This window comes from Rhamphochromis longiceps, linkage group LG6 (genome assembly GCF_057381845.1).
Source record: "Rhamphochromis longiceps isolate RC_006_pf linkage group LG6, R_longiceps_female_GT1.1, whole genome shotgun sequence".
Lineage (NCBI taxonomy): Eukaryota > Metazoa > Chordata > Actinopteri > Cichliformes > Cichlidae > Rhamphochromis > Rhamphochromis longiceps.
Window position 1 is genome coordinate 26,271,413 of NC_140562.1, and position 20,519 is coordinate 26,291,931.

Consider the following 20,519-nt stretch of genomic DNA (forward strand, 5'->3'; position numbering starts at 1 on the left):
TTTCAATTTAAACTCTAATGATATTGTTTTTAATTTGAACAGCTGTGATGTAGAATTTGCTTTGCCTGTATTGCAGATGATTCAGCCTCCACAACTAAACAGAAAGAGTATATTCTCAGGTTAAAGTGAGATTTAGCAGGTTGGGCTGTGGGGGAAATAATCACTTAGAAATCATTTTTATTTTGAGCATAACTAGATTTTCTTTGTGTTCAGGCTGCGATTAGCTGAGCCGAACTGAATATAAATATAAGTAAATCTTTAACTTTCCAGTCCTTCATTTTAGAAATAATGTCTGTCTTCAATCTTTCTCCATCTCAGAGTGAAGTTAGCTTTCATTCTTTTCTCTATCCAGGAAATACAGCAGCTGAACCTTTAGCTAGCAACACACTGTGTGACAAACTGCACACAAACAGTTTGAGTGTTTGCTGATGTTTGTGGAGCTGAGCTGTGAACCTTAAAAACATTATTTCCTTTATGCTCGCTAGATGCTGATGTACTCCGACCACAACTTACAGACATCTGCACAAACGTGGATGTCTTGGCCTGCTTTAACCCCAGAGTACAGAGTTATAAAAGATCTATAGATATTCTGTGCAGTGACTTGAAATAATAACTCCCCTTAAATATCTGAAAGCTAAAGTTTGTTTTGAAAATGTAAGGAGTAAAAGCAGAGATATTTGTGTACACATATAGGAAGTAAAAGTGATAAGTTTTCAGAAAAATAAATACACAACTAAAGTACATATACCTGAAAATGACTTACTTGTTTTTTGTTGACAATTCTTACAGCAGGTGAAAAGAACTATGTGCACTTGTAGGCCACTAACATGGCGATCCTGCTGTGTTTTCAGATTGCTACCGATGAGGACAGTGGCGTGTTGTTGTATAAAGGGGATAATGATCACATTGCCATGGAGCTGTACAGGGGACGCCTCAGGGTCAGCTACGACACTGGATCCTATCCTCCTTCTGCTATATACAGGTATACAGAAAGCCCGTTCCCTGGCTCCACGTTCACATGATGGATGATACAGATGTCTGAAGTGAATTTCTCCCTCGTGTCTCTCTCTCGCTCTCAGTGTGGAGACAGTGAATGATGGTAATTTCCATGCCGTGGAGTTAGTAGCATCAGATCAGACTCTGTCTCTGTCCATCGATGGCGGGCCGCCCAAATCCATCAACTCCCTCAACAAGCAGTCCACACTCAATATAGATTCTCCACTTTATGTGGGAGGTAAGGACTCAGCGCTATGTATATTCTTAATGGCTGTGTCTGTGTAAGTGTTGTAGAACAGATAGATATCGTAATACTTATACAAATTATACTTAATACAAATTATAGTATAAATACTTCGATTTAAACATTATGTACAGGTGGCCAGAGGCTAGGTGTGAAGCACCAAGTCATAAAAAGCTTTCCCGTTGAGTTTGGACCTGATTTTATTTCCATACACACAAAAATATAATTAAGATGATCTTTAATCATCTTAAATGAGGCGCTGAGATACTTCTGTCTTCATGCAGGGATGCCAGAGCGAGCCTCGGCTTCTGGCGGTCTGTCGGCTCTACAGCACAGCTCGGGTGGCCGTAACGGCACGAGCTTCCATGGCTGCCTCCGTAACCTCTACATCAACGGGAAGCTCCAGGATCTAGGAGCTGGGCTTGAAGCGGGGCTCCCAGGATCTGGAACCACCCAGAGTACCACCAGAAAGTGGTTGGGCAATGGGGTGGAGCCGGGCTGTCAGCCGTGCCAGAGAGGGGCCTGCGTCCAAGGTGACTGCCACCCAACTGGACACCGCGGTTTCACTTGTACATGCCACGCAGGCTGGACGGGAACTTTGTGTGACCAGCAAGTTAGCAACCCCTGTGATGGCAACAAGTGAGTGTTTCTGCGCTTCGTCTAAAACCACAGCTAGTGCAATGGCTCTCAAAGAGAGACCACGATTTGTCTGTCCAGTTCTTTACATTCTGTATTTCCCTCTTCCACCCTACAGGTGTATCCACGGTACCTGCATCCCAATCAACTCCTATTCCTACTCCTGCCGCTGCCAGCCTGGCTTTGCTGGTGTCCTCTGTGATGAGCAGGACCAGGATGCAGCTAACCCCTGCAGCCTGTCTCGCTGCAAACATGGCAAATGTAGAGTGTCAGGCCTGGGCAAGGCGTACTGCGAGTGTAACAGCGGATATACAGGAGAGGCGTGTGACAGAGGTAAGCGAAACACGGATGCCTGTTCGGTACACTACCTTAATTCTTCTAAAAATAATAATCTAATACTCCAGTGGGCTTCTTTTAACAAAGTCTGAGCTTCTCTGTTACTTGCTAACTCTCTTTAAAGTGTCTCAGCAGCGTGTGTCTCAAAGTGTTTAATCTCTCTGCACTGACGCTTCTAACCTGTCGCTTTTTCAACTCAGCATCTCCTGAGCCTCCTCTTAATCCCACACGAGGGGTTACTCAGGTGAGACCACCTGATCGCATGTTAACGTCAGCTTTTCTTTACTAATTTTCCCTCCTGCATGCAGCCCAGCAAACCTCTCATCAGCATACTTGCTCTCACCTCATGCAACATATAGCATGAAAAGTTCCAGCTTTTTATTTTTTTTCCCCACTGTAATGGAGCGCCGCAAACTCTGCAGAATAATAAAAACCTTTTTTTAATACTAATTATAGCATTAAAGGAATACATTTTTGCAAAGGTAACATGGCTTTATATTAGTGGAATTATATCCCAGGACTGGTAAATCAGAAAGAACCAAGTCTGTCTGTGTATCGAGGGCATTTCCTTTTCTGAGCTGGATACTACTTTTGTCAACTCATTTCACAGATTTATCAACAGCGTAAGATTCAGCTTAACAGCTCTTGACCAGTTGCCCTCACATCACATGTGTTGAAGGTGCCTAAGATGCTAGTGTTGAATCTCTGCAGTTTGTAAACAGACCAAGTCTGGGAGATGATGATACAATCATTTACATGCTGCAGAGAGCTTCTTCCCATCTAGATAGTAATGGCTGCACAATGAGGATCATCCTCTTTGATTTCTCAAGTGCATTTAATACAATCCAACCGCTGCTGCAGTAGAGAAGCTACAGAACGTGTCAGTAAACACATCCACCATCTAATGGATTACTGACTACCTGAGAGCTGTCTGCTGTGTTGATGAGCAGCACAGGAGCTCCACAGGAGAATTACACTGTAATTCTGTTTACCTACAAAAACATTAAGGTAGATACATTAGAACAAGTCATATTTTTTCAGGACTATACTATACAAAGCAAAACTATACATATATAGCATGTGTAAAAGTACATACACATTACTTAAGGTATAATTATTTCTTCATTTCCTTTTACCCCGTTATTGTAGTGTTAAATATTTGTAAATAATTGCGTTGTAATTTCAAATAAAATACACACATGGCAGGCCAGTTTTTCAGGCTGAGCTATTCAGTGTGTGCAACAAATTGATGGGCCATTTGAGGCGATTGAAGTGTACTTTGCTGCGGTCTGTTGGCGGAGCAACATCAGAGCTGATGACACCAACAGACTGAATAAACTAATTAGGAAACCTGACTTGAAGCTGTGGTGGAGATGAGGTCACCGTCCATCATGGATAATCCTGACGAGCTCCGGGCCCAGCCGCTGCTTACTGGATGGCAGTGAAGGACAGACCGACTCAGCTCCACTGACACAAAACCAGATACAGAAAGTCTTTCATACCACATACTACGAGTCTTTGTAGTAGTGTAGTAGTATCACTTCAATGTTACTACCAAATTCCTAAATATGAAACAAATAAAATGTTTGATTGACAAAAATCAAGTTTTCAGCTGTCGAGTTGTTAAAAAGGCTTCTAGAAAAAACTTTCTTTTACATCTGAATTTAGTTGAACCAACAGCAGACATCGACTTCTACTAAACTAACGCCATTGAACCAAATTAAACCCGAAAGTTTTATGAACAGTTCACTCAGCAGTTTATTTCTAGAAAGGGTTTTTCTTTATTCTTCATGTTCGTGCCATTTTTTCCTCTTCTTGCTGTCCTCTTTGTGTCATTGGTGTACTGACTTGTTGTGTTGCTGCTTTTACCATTAAGATTGCCTGTCATTTGAACACAATAGAGCACTCCTGTTTGAACATTTCATTCCCACAAAACTCTTTTTTTTTTTTTTTTTTTTTTAAATCCAAACAGTAGTCGTATCATTCCTAATATATTTCTTACTTTGTTGCCAAAGCCGGACAACCTTTTCCCATGATGTGCAGAATTGGTGGAGTTCTCAGTAAAAACTTTGGACACCTTGCAAATATTCTTTCTGTTCCTTGTGTCCGCAGAGGTGGCCTGCCGAGGGGAACGGGTCCGAGATGTCTACCAGAGACAGCAAGGCTACGCGGCGTGCCAAACCCAGGAGAAGGTCTCCCGTTTAGAGTGTCGAGGCAGCTGCCCGGGGGGAGCAGAAGGACAGGGCACCTGCTGCACCCCCCTTCGCAGCAAACGCAGGAAATACACGTTCCAGTGCACTGACGGGTCTTCTTTTGTCCAGGAAGTGGAGAAAGTTGTCAAGTGCGGCTGTACAAAGTGTTCTTCATAAAAAAAAAAAGAAAGAAAAAACAGAGACGACACCCTCAGCAGATTTTTCTGTTCTCCAGACATGTTCTGTGTTCCTGCTCGCCTTACTTGATCCCCCACCCCCTGTTGTCCAAGATCCCAATTCCCCGTGAGGAAACCATGCACAGTACCCCCCACCACCTTTTTTTAAACCCTTAAAAAACAAACAAAAAAAAGTTTCTTTTCTTGTCAGTGCTGGACTGATGATTGATGCTTCCTCGGTGGGGATGTCGAATTGTATTGTAAAGTACGAAAACAGACTTATTTTTTATTATGAAGTGGCGAAAAAGACAAAAAAAAACACACACACACACACAGAAGTTGACTTTTTCCTTTTATCTACTTCTTTTTGTTGGTCATGATGACTCTAATGGTGTGCCACACTTGTCTCTTCCCTGGAGGACTGACGTGTCACTGACAGCTGACCACTTCCTGACCACAGACTTCCTGCTTCCTGTCCCCCAGTTGTGTGTTTTAGGAGTAACCTTAGTACCACAGACTCACCACTAGGAGGAGCTGCGTTAAGGCACTGGGAGAGGGCGAGCAGTGACAACCTTCACAAGAAATCACCACTGCAGTCTGCAGTCTCCCTTTTAACAGACCTCCTGAACCCTCTGAGACTGTGTGCATGATCCTACACACAGCTGTGCTCAATCATGTGCTATTTTCTACAGCTACTGAACAACACACACAAACACAAACACACATAAATACTCTCACCTATAGAGGTAAACCTATTACCTGCCAGGATAAACACACTTCAGTCCGTTTATTCTGCCCCCAGTCATGAATGACAAGTATTTATTGTATCATAAATACCTGTACTTATTCAGTAGATTCCCCATGTATCAATCTGATTCTTTTAATATATATTAATTTATACAGTATTTGTCCTTATTTTTGTATTAAAAAGACATAATCTGTCAAGATAGCTGAACTAACAAAATGGTGAGAAGTTGTTTTTTTTCTTCTTTTTTTTTGGATCACTGAAACTATTGTGCTTGCCAGAGACCTTTAGTTACATTTTAATCTGCAAATGTGACGTGAAGACATTGTATATTTTTGTCGCGTTTCCTGGAAGTTTGTACTGTGCCATTACCAGAAGGTCTTTATATTAGAGTATAAATGTATAGATAATTTCCCTACCTATGTATTTCACACACAGATCTTGTGAGTAGCATTGACCCTAGAGGATGCTTAGGACTGTTTTTACCTTTTTAACAAATTTATGCTTAAAGAATACTGTGACTTTTTTCTAAATGAAACTACTTTGTTAGCCCCTTGGTCTCCGATGTTAACATGTTGCTGCTAAGTTTTTGTACCGTAGACTTGGATCCTGATCTGTATGTTATATAGAACTTCCTGCTCCTACTGTACGGGGGGCACCTTGTGTAACAGATAAATATGTCCCCCCCTCCACCACTACACATGTGCATTGTGCTTTATATATTTCCCCGTCTCCATCCCCAGACTAATGTCAGTTCCCTGACTGATGTTTGTTTATTAAACACAATATTTACCTCACACTTCTCAGTTTTGCTTTTCTGTCACACTAAGAAACACCGAGGAGAATGATTATTAAAGACTGGAGGTCAATAATGTGAAAAATAAACTCCCATTATTTTGAATTTTGTTTGCGTAGTGCAGAAAATCGAGACTACACCGGAAATCCTCACCTGTACCCCGTTTCATCCCCTTTCTTTAACTTGTTAGATATTTAATCATCTTAATTGTTTTTCATTTTCTTTTAGTGTTTCTGAGGAATTCAGAGCATACACATAACAATTAGAACAATTTTATTCTTGCTATATTTTACCAATACATGTTTTCCGAGTAGAGTATTCTTCCATAAGAGTTTTGTTTTGTTTTTCTTTTTAAGTTTCTAGCTCAGCTGACTCGTAGAGTGGCATACAGGAGGGGGGGATATAAATATATTTATTTATTTATTAAATAAATAAGATGTGCATTATTCCTAAAAAGAAAAAAATGAATACCTACATTTATATTCATCATTTCTGCTTGCAGTGCAGTCGTTAGCTGTCTTAACCAAAGGTTGTATCAGACCCATGGTCGTAAGAAGTCAGGTAAGTGAAATGGTAGAGACGTAAAAAAAAAAAAAAAAAGCAGTTACGTTTACCGCAAGCTCAGCATTCGTTGTTAAATGTTACAGTTTTGTATTTTCAGCTCTGGTGTTACTGTTTAGAAAGGTTTGGATTCAGTTTAGGCTAGTTTCAGTGTTAGTTTTAAAGGGATTTTTGTTTTTCTTGCTTTTCTTATTATTATTATATGAAGAGTGTTTGTCCAGCTAAAATTTGGAAAAGTTAAAACAGGTATTACAATAAAAACACAACACTTTGTGAGGCTGGGTATTTGCTCGTTTAATTATCTCATGTCTCATCAAACAAATGCGTCATACTCGCTGTGTTGTTAAAAACTACAAGTAAGGACATTTACTGCAAATATTTGTATTTTGTTTTTATTTCAAAATATCATTTCAGTTAGTTTTCAAGTGTGGGTGTTGTTTGTTTGTTCATTTGTTTGTCTGTCTGTCTTTTAGGTTAAATAAAGCCACACCTAGTCTTAGCTTTTAATATAGCTCTAGATCAGGTTAATAACATTCTAATCAAAGCAGGGTTTCCATGGAAACGCATTTCATCTTTACCACATTTCTTACTAAACCTTCAGTGAAAATTTGATGTTTAATTAATCAGATCTTTAGTTCCAAGAATCAGAGGACACACATCACACAAGGGAACAAATGTGCAAGCTTTTGACCTCCAGCATCTGTTTGAAGTTCATGGCTATATCCAGCCAGCGTGGCCAGTTTGTCTTTCAGCTATAGGTGACCTCTAGACCACCTGAAGGTTTTTATGTCATGAGCTGTCAGTGGAAGCAATGGACACAACATTTAAAAAATACTCAGTTTCACTGGTTAGTCCTGAGTATTTTAGGTCTATGTGCTCGTCAATAATAATGAGGATGACTTACATGCAAATTTTTTTTCATAAAAATTGAAGGTTAGACCGTGACCATGAAATCTATTCGCAGTTCATCTTTCTTTTTCTCTGCTGACTAAAACAAACTGTCAAATTAATTCCAGTAAAAACAACTTTGAATGTTTCGTGTAACTACACAGTTCAGCAGTACCATCTACGGTTTGTGTTGCTTAATTACAAATGATTCTTTCACTGTCAACTTCTGATTTGTTCTCCAATAAAAGAGAAATTTTATGATTGATGGCTGTACAAATAAATCTGATGTCACCTGATCTGGTTACAGCTGGGACTGACTATAGTCGAGGCTACGCAAACCCACTCAGCGGTAAAACAGTAACACAGCAGCCTCGGTCATCTCTTTGGAGGCGCTCCAGCCTTGCTCTTTGCCCAGTCTGTCGTAGTCAAAAGATGGGAAGTCCCCACACTGCTCCTCAGGGTTGAAATATCCTCCTCCTCCTATACAATACTAAAAACAGGGTTTTTACACCATGTGTACTCACACAGTATTGGCAGATGTGTGACGACTGATTACTCACATGTTCAGTGTTGCAACCGACAGTCGGCTTGACACCAGAGCAGATAGCCATGGCCGCAGATTCCCAGTTTATTGCTCTGAAAGTGATGAAGCCTGGTTCAAACTCCCCTTTCATTCAAACAAACAAACAAATTAAATAATTAAATAAAAATTCATATGACAACTGGTTTAATTAATAGAGTACTTTCATAAATACTTAAAAACTCTGTTATTCATTTTGTGTTGCAAGTTTAAACAACTATTTTATGTGTGAAATATGTAAAAGACTCTTATTACACATTAATTGTCTAATTAATTGTCTTCTAATGATCCAAATTATCATTTTCAATCTGATTAAATGAGCTTCTTACTTCTTGGATTGGGTCCATACAACTTTTTGGTGGACTCCACGTCTCCGTGGTCGTATATGATGGGAATAGCTGGCCCTCTGTCACTGCATGTTCCAACTTTGTATCTCACCGGATATTGCTGCAACAGTGTTGGGGGGGTTTGTCATGAGTGTGTATGTATGGACACACGCTCACACAGAAACACACACATATATGTATAAAAGTAAAGAGTAAAGCCTCTGAAAATTGATCCAGTGGTTTATATTCTGCAGTAAAAAAAACGTCTTCCAAGAACATTTTGAAGTGGATGGCAGGATCAGAATTTGGCATAAACAACATGAAGGCGTGGCTCCATCCTGTCTTGTATCAACAATTAAGCCTGGTTGTGATGCAAAGGTGGTGTAATATTTTCTTGGCACACTTTGGCCACAAGGAATTGAGGCAGCTGAGAAGGCAAAGGGGATCCAAGTTGGTATCAACTAAGTATCTCTAATAAAGTGACCAGTGAGTCATCCTCCTGTTCAGTTGTGCTCTGGGGTCTCTCACTTCTCTTTCTTTTCTCGTTAGAACCAGTTTGCATTGTTCTTTGGAGGAAGTAGTAGACATGTATCTGTGATATTTTCAAAGTTCAGTTCACAGCCTTTATTTCTCGGGACAAGTATACCATTGATGCAGCAGACAACTAACGATCTTTTCACAGGAATTTTTGAAACTTTAAAACGTTCCAACGTTCCACCAACGTTCCACCTTGGGAAACGACTGATTTACTACAGAATTTAAACTACTGGATCAATTTTCAGAAGCTTTTCCTCTTGATCATTAATGTTTTTGAAATTAACAAATTAATAAATTCTTCAGAGCTTTAATTACCTTGAACAGCTGAAAGAGATTTCCTCCATACAATGTGAGGAACTGGTTTTCAGTGTGGTAGCGGAGGATGGCTGCAGTTGCTTGGTTCCAGTGCTCCAGCGGCAAGTTGTTGGGAATGTGCCACACAGACATGTCCTCAGCTGTTATATCATAGTAACCTGGATTCTGTGTGAGGGTACGCACATAGTTATGACTCAAATTAACACTTCTGGCCCAGTTAACTTCTTTTGCATCATAAATTGCTCCATTTTGCTTTTCAAATATTTTGCTTTTCTTTTCAAATAGAATTTTTGTGACATCCCACGCCCACCTGCACCGAACCAATTCAGTGACATAAGCTGGAACTGTAGCTTATAACCAGCTAAAATATACTTTAATATCAAAAGTGTTTGACACTAAAGTGAATGTTTTTTCCTATGGTAAATATTTTATCTATGATATTAATTGGTGTTTAATACTGTTATTTACATCATGGTTAAGATTCACAATCAGACGATAAACCAAGGAATTTAATTGTTGCTTCTTCTTGTTGTATCCTGTGAGCATTTCTGTCTAAACAATTCATCTGGCAAGAAACTGATGAGTTTCCAACAAACTAACCACAGCAGTGTGTTGCATTTTATGATCTCACAATCAGTTTTAAGTAAATTAAGTAAAGTGCTTCAGTTAATGTTCCATTCCAGCACTGTTTTTACCACCACGGCTGATTTTACCTTAAAGTCATCAGCAGTGGCGCTCTCTACTGTTCCAAAGGTGTTTCTGTTGGACCAGTTTCCATCTCCATCAGGCAGGTCAGCATTGTTGCCCTGCTGGCTGGACCAGCGATCGCCGGCTGTGCACCTTCCATAAATGCTGTTCTCATGGACGCTCGCCACCAGCGTCCATCCGCCTCCTGCAGTAGTCATATCACAGTAAGTCTGGTACAGCATGCCATTAGCTGTGGTGAGGTAGTACACCCCATCTGGAAACAAAGTATTAAGAAAACATAGTTTCATTTTAAGAGGGTAGAAATATCCTGAATGTTGCCCGTTAAATAATTATGACTTGTGATTTGTGAGATTGTATTGTCCTCACCTTCATATTCACCATATCGGTCCTTGATCTCTTTACAGCTTCTTGCAATATAAGTGAATCTGTTCCTGAGTTTCTTCAGCTGTTCAAAGTCTTCTGTCTCACGTGTGGTTTCTGTGCATTTTTCTGAAAACAAAGTCAAGAAAATGTAAGAAAGTACACATGTAAAGCAATCTGGAGATTTGCAGTTGTGTGAAAAATATAATAGAAAACAATTTGGTCCTTTAAGTTAGGTTCATACTACTTCAGATAAACAACAACACATATTATAACATGTCTGCGTCGGAGTGTGGCTTGTGGCTCAGCTGCAGCGGAGGGGTGGAGCAATGGGTTCAGGGTGTGGTGTGTCATGATTCGAGTTTTGAGGAGAAGACAAACGACTGCATGGTCTCAGTAGATGTCAGAATAGTGATCTTTATTACACACTTCTAAGACAGAAGCATGGGAAGACAAGCGTACAGCCACAGATCTCCAAAGAGTGGACCGTTCCCCATCCTTATATAACCCATGATGACATCACACAGTTAGACCTTACTGGAAATGATAACAGTCTCCCCATAGTCCAAAGTTCTCCTTATACAAACATCAGATGATACTTTAGAGAAAAACAAGTGTGTGACATGTCATGTTGTGCAGTTCTGTGAGCCTGCGTGTCCAACTAGAGAATGTCCTGACATGACCTCCCTGTGTAAATAAGGGTGAACGTGCGTGTTTACATAACTCTCTATGTGCATGTTCTGATGTAGATCTGCAAATGAATTAGAACAAGGTCCTGCTGGACCCTCCAGTTATGGACGGTGAATACAATGCTGTGGATACCATTTGAGACTTGATTACAATGATGATAACCTGCATACATTAATCTTTACTCAGATTACCATAGATTTAAAACAAAGATTATACTGTCATCAGATTCCACAATGGTAAATGATTAATGATTGATACTTCTAATTATAACTGTGATCATAAGAATACAAAATAAAATATCTCCTGGTCACATTCCTCCTCTTTGGGCTGGCTTGCCAGCCCAACTCACACCAGGATTTGTCTCCAAACCAAACAAACACGTTATGACACTTATCAACCCCAACACCTCCGTTGTTTTCCAATTTTCCCACAACCCAGCTGTTCTTTTAGCTTCAGACTCGAGTTTCAGCCTGTCACGCTTCAGGCCCCTTCACCACCTCCTCTTGGAGTGAAGAAACGCCCTCGGATTCTTCTTTCTTCGACTTCAGTCGTTACACAGATCTGGGGATTATTCTGCCCCACTTTCAAACAAAGATCTGTGTGTTTGTTGTCCGTTGTCACCGCCGTGTCCCCCTTTTTGCCAAAAGCCTCTCGAACCTCGTTGGTCTCTGGTGTTCCTAGTTTTCGCCAACCCCTTCCTGGTTATCGCTGTGGTTATGGGATCCATCTTCTCAAGGAGCCCCAAGGCCATGACACTTGACCCCAGTTGCTGTGAAGGGTCCCCATATCTCCGTGTCCCCGTCTGGTGTCTGTTCCCTTCTCTGCAAGAGACAGAAAGCCAACACCTCTCCTGCGCTGGCTCTCCTAACCTAATGTTGTTGACTTTGTTTATTCCAATCCTATGCCATGCTTATGTGTGTAAGCGTGCATGCACTTAACCCTCTGCACGTGAAGTCAATAGCTCCAATATATCAATCCGATCCGTTGTCGGATGAAGCTTTTGACCTTCACAGACTAAGTGCCAGCTCCTTATAAGCACATTTGCAATGTGTGTATAAAAATGAACGACAGACCTCAAACAAATTGGGCGTTCTCAATTCCAACTTAAGTGTAGTACTCAGTTTCTGATCATCTAATTATGCTTCTCACTGGTCCCCTAAATTGTCTAAAAACCTTTAATTTTGCCATACCTAAATTATTAAAACCCAGACCAAATCATAGACTAGGGCTGGGCCATATTATACCGTTCACGGTAATACCGGTATAATGTTAGGCAACGATAGGAAAATGAAATATCGCGATAGAATGGGAGTAAAACGCGCATGCGCAGTGCCTTTGTTTTCATACGCACATGGCCGATTGTTGAGTGAAACAGATGAACCAGAATTGGTTTGTAAAAATGGTGCAACTTCAGTGATGTGGAACTGGTTTGGTGTTTGTCTGTCAGATACACGACAAAGCACATTTTTTTGCAGAACATGCAAGCGGCCGTCGTTATTGTCGTATTTGTCGGACTAAGATGCTCTTAAATCTGGGAGTAATCTGGGTCCTAAACTCCGTATGCTTCAGGTCAAACAACACTGCAGCATCACTTAGAGTTAAAAACTGTCTAAATTCTTTCATCTTTAATAAAACGATCAGCATTGCTGCTTTACCAGGTGTAACTATAAAGTTTAACTTCCAGGCATCCATGAAAACAAAAGTTATTACATTTAACGGAGTTAGAAGTTAGCAGGAAGCTAGCGGAAGTTAGCTCGCTAGTTACCTAAGCATGATATTGCATGTTCTGACTGAGAGATTTCTGAAAAAAATCAAACGTACAGCTCTGCTATCACTTCCAACATAAATGAAGACAGGAAACTAAACAGCAGTGACGTTTGTAGGGTTACTGAAGTTGGGCTAGCTGGTATATAATGATGTGCTATGTGATCGCTAGCGACACAGCTATGTTAGCATAACATAAACAGTGAAGCTGGAGGACGAACACTAACACTTTTCCACTTATAAAAGTTAACGTGAAGGTTCTTCATGGTTAGAGACAAATGCAATCGCATGGCAGGATGCTGTAAACGGACCAAACTTCAGTCAGGAGAACAACTGAGATAATCCATCCACAATACCAGGTTAGTCATTAATATACTGCAACAACATGGGAATAGAGCAGCTGCCAGAGAATTCAACATTAATGAATCAATGGTACAGAAGTGGAGGAAGCAAGAAGAATGAGTTTAATAAAGTTTTATTTATCTGACTGCTTTGTTTCGCTTAATGTGCCTTATAATCCCGTGCACCTTATGGTCCGAAAAATGCGTACTGCACACTGCAGTTTAATGTTGCAAAGCACCTCTTTTTAACTTCAGTGGATATTATACATGGTTATGCTCAGGATATGTCAGCCCATTTCTACTGGAAATGCCTTTTGGTTAAACTTTCAGCAAGGAATTTGCATTTGCACTGTTACATTTTTATAAAGCTTTAATGTACATAAAAACCAGCTTCTTGTTTTAGTGAAAATAAATGGAAGGTTGTCTTTTTGCGCTAGTAATGTTGTGGAGTTGTATTTTGTCTCGCATCAATTATATCGTCGGTTATATCGTTATCGCAAATTTTCAAATATATATCGTGATAAATATTTTTGGCCATATCGCCCTGCTCTATCATAGACCCTCTATATAGCTTTTGCCTTTATGAGCACACTTCAATAATGAGCAACAACCTGCAATCTGTACCAAAAATCTTCATGGTCACACCTGCAATTAAAGATCAAATGCACTTTATACCTGTTTTAATTCTTCCTTATATAGAACCTCCTCAGTTTCAGGTTAGTTGCGATTAGTCTCAATTAATCGTTCTAGTTGTATTTTGCAATTCAGCTAAAAAGCAAACCTGTTAAAGTAAACAGCTTATTTACAACCACCTGCAAATCATAAGAGTAATAAAAGATTCAGCACAACAGACAAGTATCATGTTCCGGTTTCTCCAATCATTAAATCACTTTTATTGCCACAATTTGTTTTATTCACCCTTGGGCAATATTACTCCAAGAGAGAGAGCCCCTAATGGCCAGTTAGTGGGCTCTAGGTTAAACTGTCCCCAAATTAGTTATTTGTTATTATTACTTGTTTTCATGTCACTTGTCTGTTTTCTACTGCACCCTTCTCACCAAAGCAAAGCAAACATTAGCAGCATATTGACCGTAGTCAGCCATCCACATCCCATAGATGCTATAAAAACATTTCCTGTAAAAGAATCACAGTTTTCAAGACAGGGTGTGTCTCCCCCAACACTCTCACCAGAATACAGTGTAATAGCATCACCAACTCCTAACCCATAAACACCGTTTCTTCACACATCCGCCCAGAAATCCTGTAATAGAAAAACATTAAAAACTGTAACCCTGTAGGGAAGAAAATGTAAATGGTAACGCTGCGCAGTTACCTCTGTAAACAACACAAGACACAAAAATGGCATTTACAGGTTCACTCATCCTCGAATATTTTGTCATCCTTCTACTCCTGTAAAAAGAAACACACATAAATTCATCCACCCTTTTATCCTATCTATGTGGAGGTGGTTAACCTTGAGTCATGGTCTAGTCTTGTCATCTTTTACCAGTCAGTCCGTTTGTTTTGTTTCCAGTCTTTCATCCATTCATCCATTTCTTTCTTTCTTTGCTGATAGTGAAACCTGTCGTCGCATTTAGTTTCCACACTCAGCAAAATGACGTCATCTCAAAAAGAAAAAGAAGAACTTGAGATCGGATTACCTCGCTGAATCCTTTTTTTTTTGGTCAGGGACTCTCATTTTCTAATTGTCCCCATAAGTGGTTTCCTCCAGAGCCAATTCTAATGCGGAGAAACTCACTTGCAACAATTTTCTCGCCGACGTGTAATGCTTGTAATTTCCGATGTGCAGATCTGCTTAAAGAAAAGATTCACAAACAAAAATCAGTGCACTGTTCAAAATATAAAACAAAATAAAATAAAAAATAACAAAAACAAAAATACCAACGCCCGGGTCAAATCAACACCACCTCAACCTTTTCCTATTCCTAAACCTATATGTTTTGCGTTCATGAAACAAAATAGAACCGTTTCCATATTAAGTAATTTGAGCTCTTGAAATGTTTTAATTCTCTTAATTCTGCCAGTTTATTTCAACACTTATTCAATGACTTTTATTCAACTGCTACTTGGTCACTCAAATCTTAGCTGTTCAAATTGCCTAGAGTTCAACAAAGTCTAGATCCCAGTTATCATGAAACTTGAACGGGTGTACGATGATTTACTTACAGTAATTTAGAATCATCACTCAACCTAGCTCTACTACTGGCACTGCGTGACTTTTCTCACACTGGAAACCAGAATTTAGTACAGAACTTTAATACCTCAGGCAATCGTGTTCAAGGGCTGCCCCCCCTTTCTCTTCTTCTTTGTCCGTGTGTTCCTCCTTTTATTAAATCTCCATCACAATGATGTGGCGCTCTGAAATAAGACTCACACTGTTAATTCATCGTTTTCACTCTGCACCACTGCTCAGGCTGTTTTCTTTTCTTTTTAGTGTACAGTAAACAATTGAGTCGAGGCCTTAAGCCCCAGATATCTCGCACGGGCATCGTTTTCATAACCAAACTGCTCTGGACTCTGCTCCCCAGACCACACAGATGCCCTCTGGGCTTATTATTGTAACAGATTCTGTATTTGAATTTGTTGTGTGCAGCATTGAGCCTTTGTCAGTAAAGCATTCTTCATTGCAGCAGCTTGGAGCATTGTGTGTCACTTCTTAGTGAATTAAATCAACATTTTGATTTTGGTGCATGGGTGTGTATCAGTTTTCACTCATTCAACGAGTGCATAAGTGTTCATGTGTGTGTTTCTCTTCATTCTAAGTCGGCGGATGCAGAAGTGTGTGTTTGTGTGTTTGTGTTCATCACCTTCCTGTTCTGTTGTTTGGGTAAACCAGCGGCCTGAAGCATGCCCTGGGGTCCTGCCCTCCTCTTTGGGTCTGTTTTCATCCGTTGTTGCAGCTGCCTGCATCTTCTCCTTGTAACTTGACCCTTTTGCTTCTGTAGCTCCTTCAGGGCTTACTCCTGCTGTTGGAGCTTTGCGTCAAGTCTGACGACCTCCTGCTCCAGCAAGCTTCCGCCTGATTTCAAGTCCTGTATGTGGGACTCCAAGTCTGACTGATGAGTTCAATTAGCAGCCAGCTCCTCCGGAGCCATGCTCAATTTCTGCTCTGATGCCTTGAGCTCTTACTGAGGGCAAACACCTCAGAGTCTTTTCCTTCCACGTCAGATTGGAGTCTATTTATGTTGTCTTTACTTTGCTCCACGGCCTTCTGCAGCTCTGCTGTTCGGCTCTTCTCAGAGGTCAGCATTCTTTTGCTCACCCTCCCTTTTCCTCCGGGCTTAATGCACGTCTCGTCACAGGTCTGTCAGCTGACGCAGTCTGGGAATTTTCCCCCGTGTAGTGAAACGGGCTTTAGGTTTAGTGCTCTCCGTCTCTGCTGCATGAGATCGCTTTTTTTTTTTTTTTTTGCAGCACTGTTGACATCCTCAAGTTGTTGTTGTGAGTCCAGCTGCTGTGGCCTTCAGGGGTCAAAGGGTCAAAGATGGTCGCGGAGAGGGCAACGATGGTAGAGGGGAGGGTAGGAGTCCAGGTCAGCTTCGGCTTTCAGAAAAAACAAAAACAAAACAAAACAGGCGAACAGGAAAATGATGTTGTGTTGGCTGTGCTGTGTTGGCTGTGTTATCCAGAGAGGGGAGAAACAACAAGGTCTCCTCTCCCCCCTTTTTTGTTTTTTCTCACCATATAATCAACTCATAACCCCCCAAGTTGACAGGACAACACAGGTACGTGTTAAAATTCTCAAGATCCTGTTTAGAAACCTAAAAAGGAATTTTCTACCATTCAGTAGTCATTTGTCTTAAACACTCAACAAAAACATGTCCCAATTCGACCCTTTTAACCACTAAATTTGTCGTGTCTTCACTTAATCATCAGACCAGTTTCTTTCTCTTTTTTACGTTAAGTTGTTGTCCTGCAACCCAGAGAGTTTTTTGTCAGTAGTCTATAAACTATATCATTTAAAAACAGGTGTATGTTAAGTGTCGCTACTTTAACCTTGCATGTACGTGCACATGTATGTAAGCTGTTTCTTCATTGCATGTATGGGTGCGTCTGTATATGGGTTAATTTAACTTTTTCTCAAACGAGGCATTTCACTAACACGCGCATGTGTCTGTTCCTCACACTTCTCATACCTTTCTCTGGTTGTGTGTGGTTTTATTTGTTTCAGTCATTTACCAGGAACATCTTTTCCTTTTCTCCATGTCTTCCGCCAGAGGTTAACACTGGTGAGATTCAGGGACACAGCACCCAGAGCAGTTCAGCGAGGAAAACCCGCCTAAAACTATATTCTCTCTTTTATTTTTTCCGGGAGGGGTGGGGACAACTCTGGTGTCCAGCCGTGAATTTTTAGCCAAAGCTTGGCCTGTCTTCTGCTGCCGTACTCAGGTTTCCAGGTTAAGAAAAAACACCTGTATGAAGACACTAAACATACATTTAGTATTTGTATAAACATAACTGCCTAAATTATTGAACTCTTGAGGAGGGTTGATTTCAGAATCAGAATCAGAATCAGACACTTTATTGTCATTGTCATGAGACCAACGAAATTAAGAATGGTCCCCGATCATTGCATCATCCCTAGCAATATCAAAACATAAATAAAACAATAAAATTCAATAAATAAAATAGATAGAATACTTAAAATACTAAGTATTCTCACACACATGCTTCAGACCGTGCATAGATTAACACAAGAGTGGCATGGTGGACATTTTTTGTAGTATTCAGATGTGTTATTGCAGTTGGATACCAGCTGTGTTTGAGTCTATTAGTCCTTGCTCTGATTGCCCTGTACCGTCTGCCTTAGGGCAACAGTTCGAACAGGGAGTGGCCAGGATGTGAGGTGTCTTTTATGATGTTTTGGGCCTTTTTAAAACAGTGGGCGTTGTTTGACTCTTTACTAACTTTAAACCCCACCATAACAATTTCTCACCCACAAACTTCTATGCATCCATTTAAACATGCGAAGCCAGCACAAAATCACACCCATATTCACTTCCCTAACAACTACAAAGTTTTCACATACAAGAATAATCCAGACAATCTACCATGCACCGTTTTCCCTCCTTATACGAGAGACTCAACCAACTTTTAAGTTGAGGCTGACTCACATACCTGACCTCCATCATCTGATCATGTCTCCCCTTTTGAGGATGTTGCCGGGACCAGGGAGCGAGCTGTGTGTGGTGCTGAGCCAAGAAGGCAACTGGAAAGCTGAGCAGTGAAAAGCACACAACATCTTTTTTCCCACATGGAAAAAAGTGACATGGTGTAAGATGTTTTGAGTTGTTGTTCATCTGAGGTTGTATTTACCTCATTTTAAGACCTGCTAAGGATCGATTATTTTATTATGTCCTAATAGGTGATAAGTGTCAGATGGTGTATTTTCTTGTCGCTACGTGTATGTGTGCTGTACCACTGAAAGCTAATAGAAATAGTTTAAACGTTTTCATATTACCTATTTGTGAAGAAGTAAAATCTGCAAAGGATACTTGTTCCAAAAATACCAGACTCACAAAAAGCAAAATTATGCGATGTAACATCTCCTGTGGGTGAAAAAAATACATATTAGGTGCTTGATGATAAATGTTATCTGACACAACACATCAAAATATGGAAGCTTGTTTCCACCTCTGGGGAAAAAAGGCATCCATATGTGAAAATTTCAGGTTATTATCTCAAAAGTCAGTATTATTTTTTTGAGTTTTGACAAATATGTAGAAATATTTACTTTCTTTCCTGAACAGAAACATTTTTTTACTGCTTGGATGTTTATGTTTAATTTCTAACATCTCAGAGAAGTCTAGTGTTCTCAAAACTGGGTATAAAACATGAATTCAGCAGGAATTTGTCTGATAAATAAAAACATGATTTTTCATTTTTAACAAATTTGAGGCATTTTTAAAATATTTGTGTGTTCTTCTAGTTAACGATAGACGGTCTAATAAATTTATTACGCTCTGCATCTCAAAATTTGAACTCACTAGCTCAAATGTCTGAGAAAATAACTTGAATTTTCTGCTGAACTTAAGTCAAAACTTCAAGATAAATTATTTTTAAAATATTTCTGCATGGCAGCAAAAAAAGTGAAATGACTAAATGAACTAAATAAATAAAATAGTTTTTCAGTAGCCGTAACAAGCAGAATATTTAGTTAATTCATCTCCATCTCAAGAAACCTAAGTTTAAAAAAAACAAATAGTAATAATGTGTGTGCTTGTTTTATTCACCTTTGTTTGTTTGAATAGGTCTTGAAGATTATGAAGCTCATTTCTTAAGAAAGAAGAAAGGAAATTAATAATTCTTGGTCAAGAATAACTAATTTATTTTATTTTTTTTTTTGTTGTATTTTAGTGCTAGTTATTGTTTATGTTTTAGCTTCTTCGGTTCTTGTTATTCATGTCCTGCTTTATTTTCCTCTGGAGTCTTATGTGTATTTTTACTTCCTCCCATGTCTGATATTTTTTATTGCCTGGGTCTAGTTTGGCCCATGTGTATCTGCTTGCTCTGATTGGCCTTCGGTGTGAATATTTAGAGCCCTGTCTTTCCTGTTTTCATCACCAAAGTCTTTCCTCTTCTCGTCTATGCTGCCTCTTGTGTTCTTGGAATTTTTAGTTTTCCTCAGCTTGTGGATTTTTTGGACTTGTGCAATTGAGCTGAATAAGTTCCTTTTTTTTTTTTTTTTTGCTTGCTTGGACCTTGTCATATAAGCCTTGAATATATAAGCATAAAAACTATGTTCAAATCAACTTAAATTCAAATCATGAAAATTTCAAGCGCCTCCAGTGATCATGAATAAAAAAAAGAAAGAAAATAAACTAAATGTTCTTTCACCATTATCACCAGGTACTATGGGTCGTGAAGTGGGGTACACTCCGGACAGACTGCCAATCTGACACAATAAACTACATGTATTTTTTTAAAACAGAAATTAGTTTAAAACCCGTGGGTTTTTTTTTCCCTGAAGAGATTTTACATGAAAATTCACAGCAGGACAATGAGGTTCAACGTGATTGATAGAGAATTGCTCTATATGTTTATAAAAGCAACAAAGAAAGATACTCACAGTCAGTGAAGCTGACAATGCTCTTAAAAAAAACATTTTTCAGTGACTGACAACTAAATCCGAGTTGTTACCTGATTTAATTTCCAGATTGTTTCTCCACTATTTAAATTCTCTCATGAAGTCTGCAGTAGGAATAAGACTTATTCACATGACAGAAGAATATGAAGAGAAAGTTTGGCTCACATGACAGTAAGAGGAAAGTTTAAAATTAGGTCAGGAGGAAGTCGTTTTTGAGCAT

The 20,519-nt window shown here is 39.6% G+C and overlaps 2 protein-coding genes across 3 annotated transcripts in view; one reads left to right on the forward strand and one right to left on the reverse strand.

The window, feature by feature from the left end:
- slit2 (slit homolog 2 (Drosophila)) overlaps positions 1 to 4,740 on the forward strand; it is a 118,160-nt gene extending 113,420 nt beyond the window's left edge. For both annotated transcript variants that reach the window (XM_085409922.1, XM_085409921.1), the window contains 5 exons: positions 852 to 982; positions 1,080 to 1,234; positions 1,525 to 1,879; positions 1,995 to 2,209; positions 4,325 to 4,740. In XM_085409922.1, coding sequence (XP_085266048.1) covers positions 852 to 982; positions 1,080 to 1,234; positions 1,525 to 1,879; positions 1,995 to 2,209; positions 4,325 to 4,581 — 1,113 coding nt within the window. In that variant the 3' untranslated portion in view covers positions 4,582 to 4,740. The remainder of the gene's footprint in view (positions 1 to 851; positions 983 to 1,079; positions 1,235 to 1,524; positions 1,880 to 1,994; positions 2,210 to 4,324) is intronic.
- An 814-nt stretch (positions 4,741 to 5,554) lies between these two features.
- Positions 5,555 to 18,758, reverse strand: LOC146668097 (intelectin-like). The gene is made up of 7 exons (XM_085409923.1): positions 18,674 to 18,758; positions 10,403 to 10,525; positions 10,042 to 10,289; positions 9,329 to 9,493; positions 8,480 to 8,597; positions 8,131 to 8,237; positions 5,555 to 8,060 (listed from the first exon to the last, which is right to left on the reverse strand). The coding sequence occupies exons 1-7, from the start codon at positions 18,756 to 18,758 to the stop codon at positions 7,914 to 7,916; spliced, it is 993 nt and encodes a 330-aa protein (XP_085266049.1). The 3' UTR covers positions 5,555 to 7,913.
- Between the last annotated feature and the right edge of the window lie 1,761 nt (positions 18,759 to 20,519).

What these genes read in the sequence shown, in the direction of transcription:
- LOC146668097 (XM_085409923.1), bottom strand. Translation starts at nt 18,758, where the DNA reads ATGTTACATCGCATAATTTTGCTTTTTGTGAGTCTGGTATTTTTGGAA. An exon ending in TTTTACTTCTTCACAAATAG is followed by an intron (nt 10,526 to 18,673) that starts GTAATATGAAAA and finishes CTTTGTTTTCAG; the next exon opens with AAAAATGCACAGAAACCACA. An exon ending in GTATGGACCCAATCCAAGAA is followed by an intron (nt 8,238 to 8,479) that starts GTAAGAAGCTCA and finishes TTTGAATGAAAG; the next exon opens with GGGAGTTTGAACCAGGCTTC.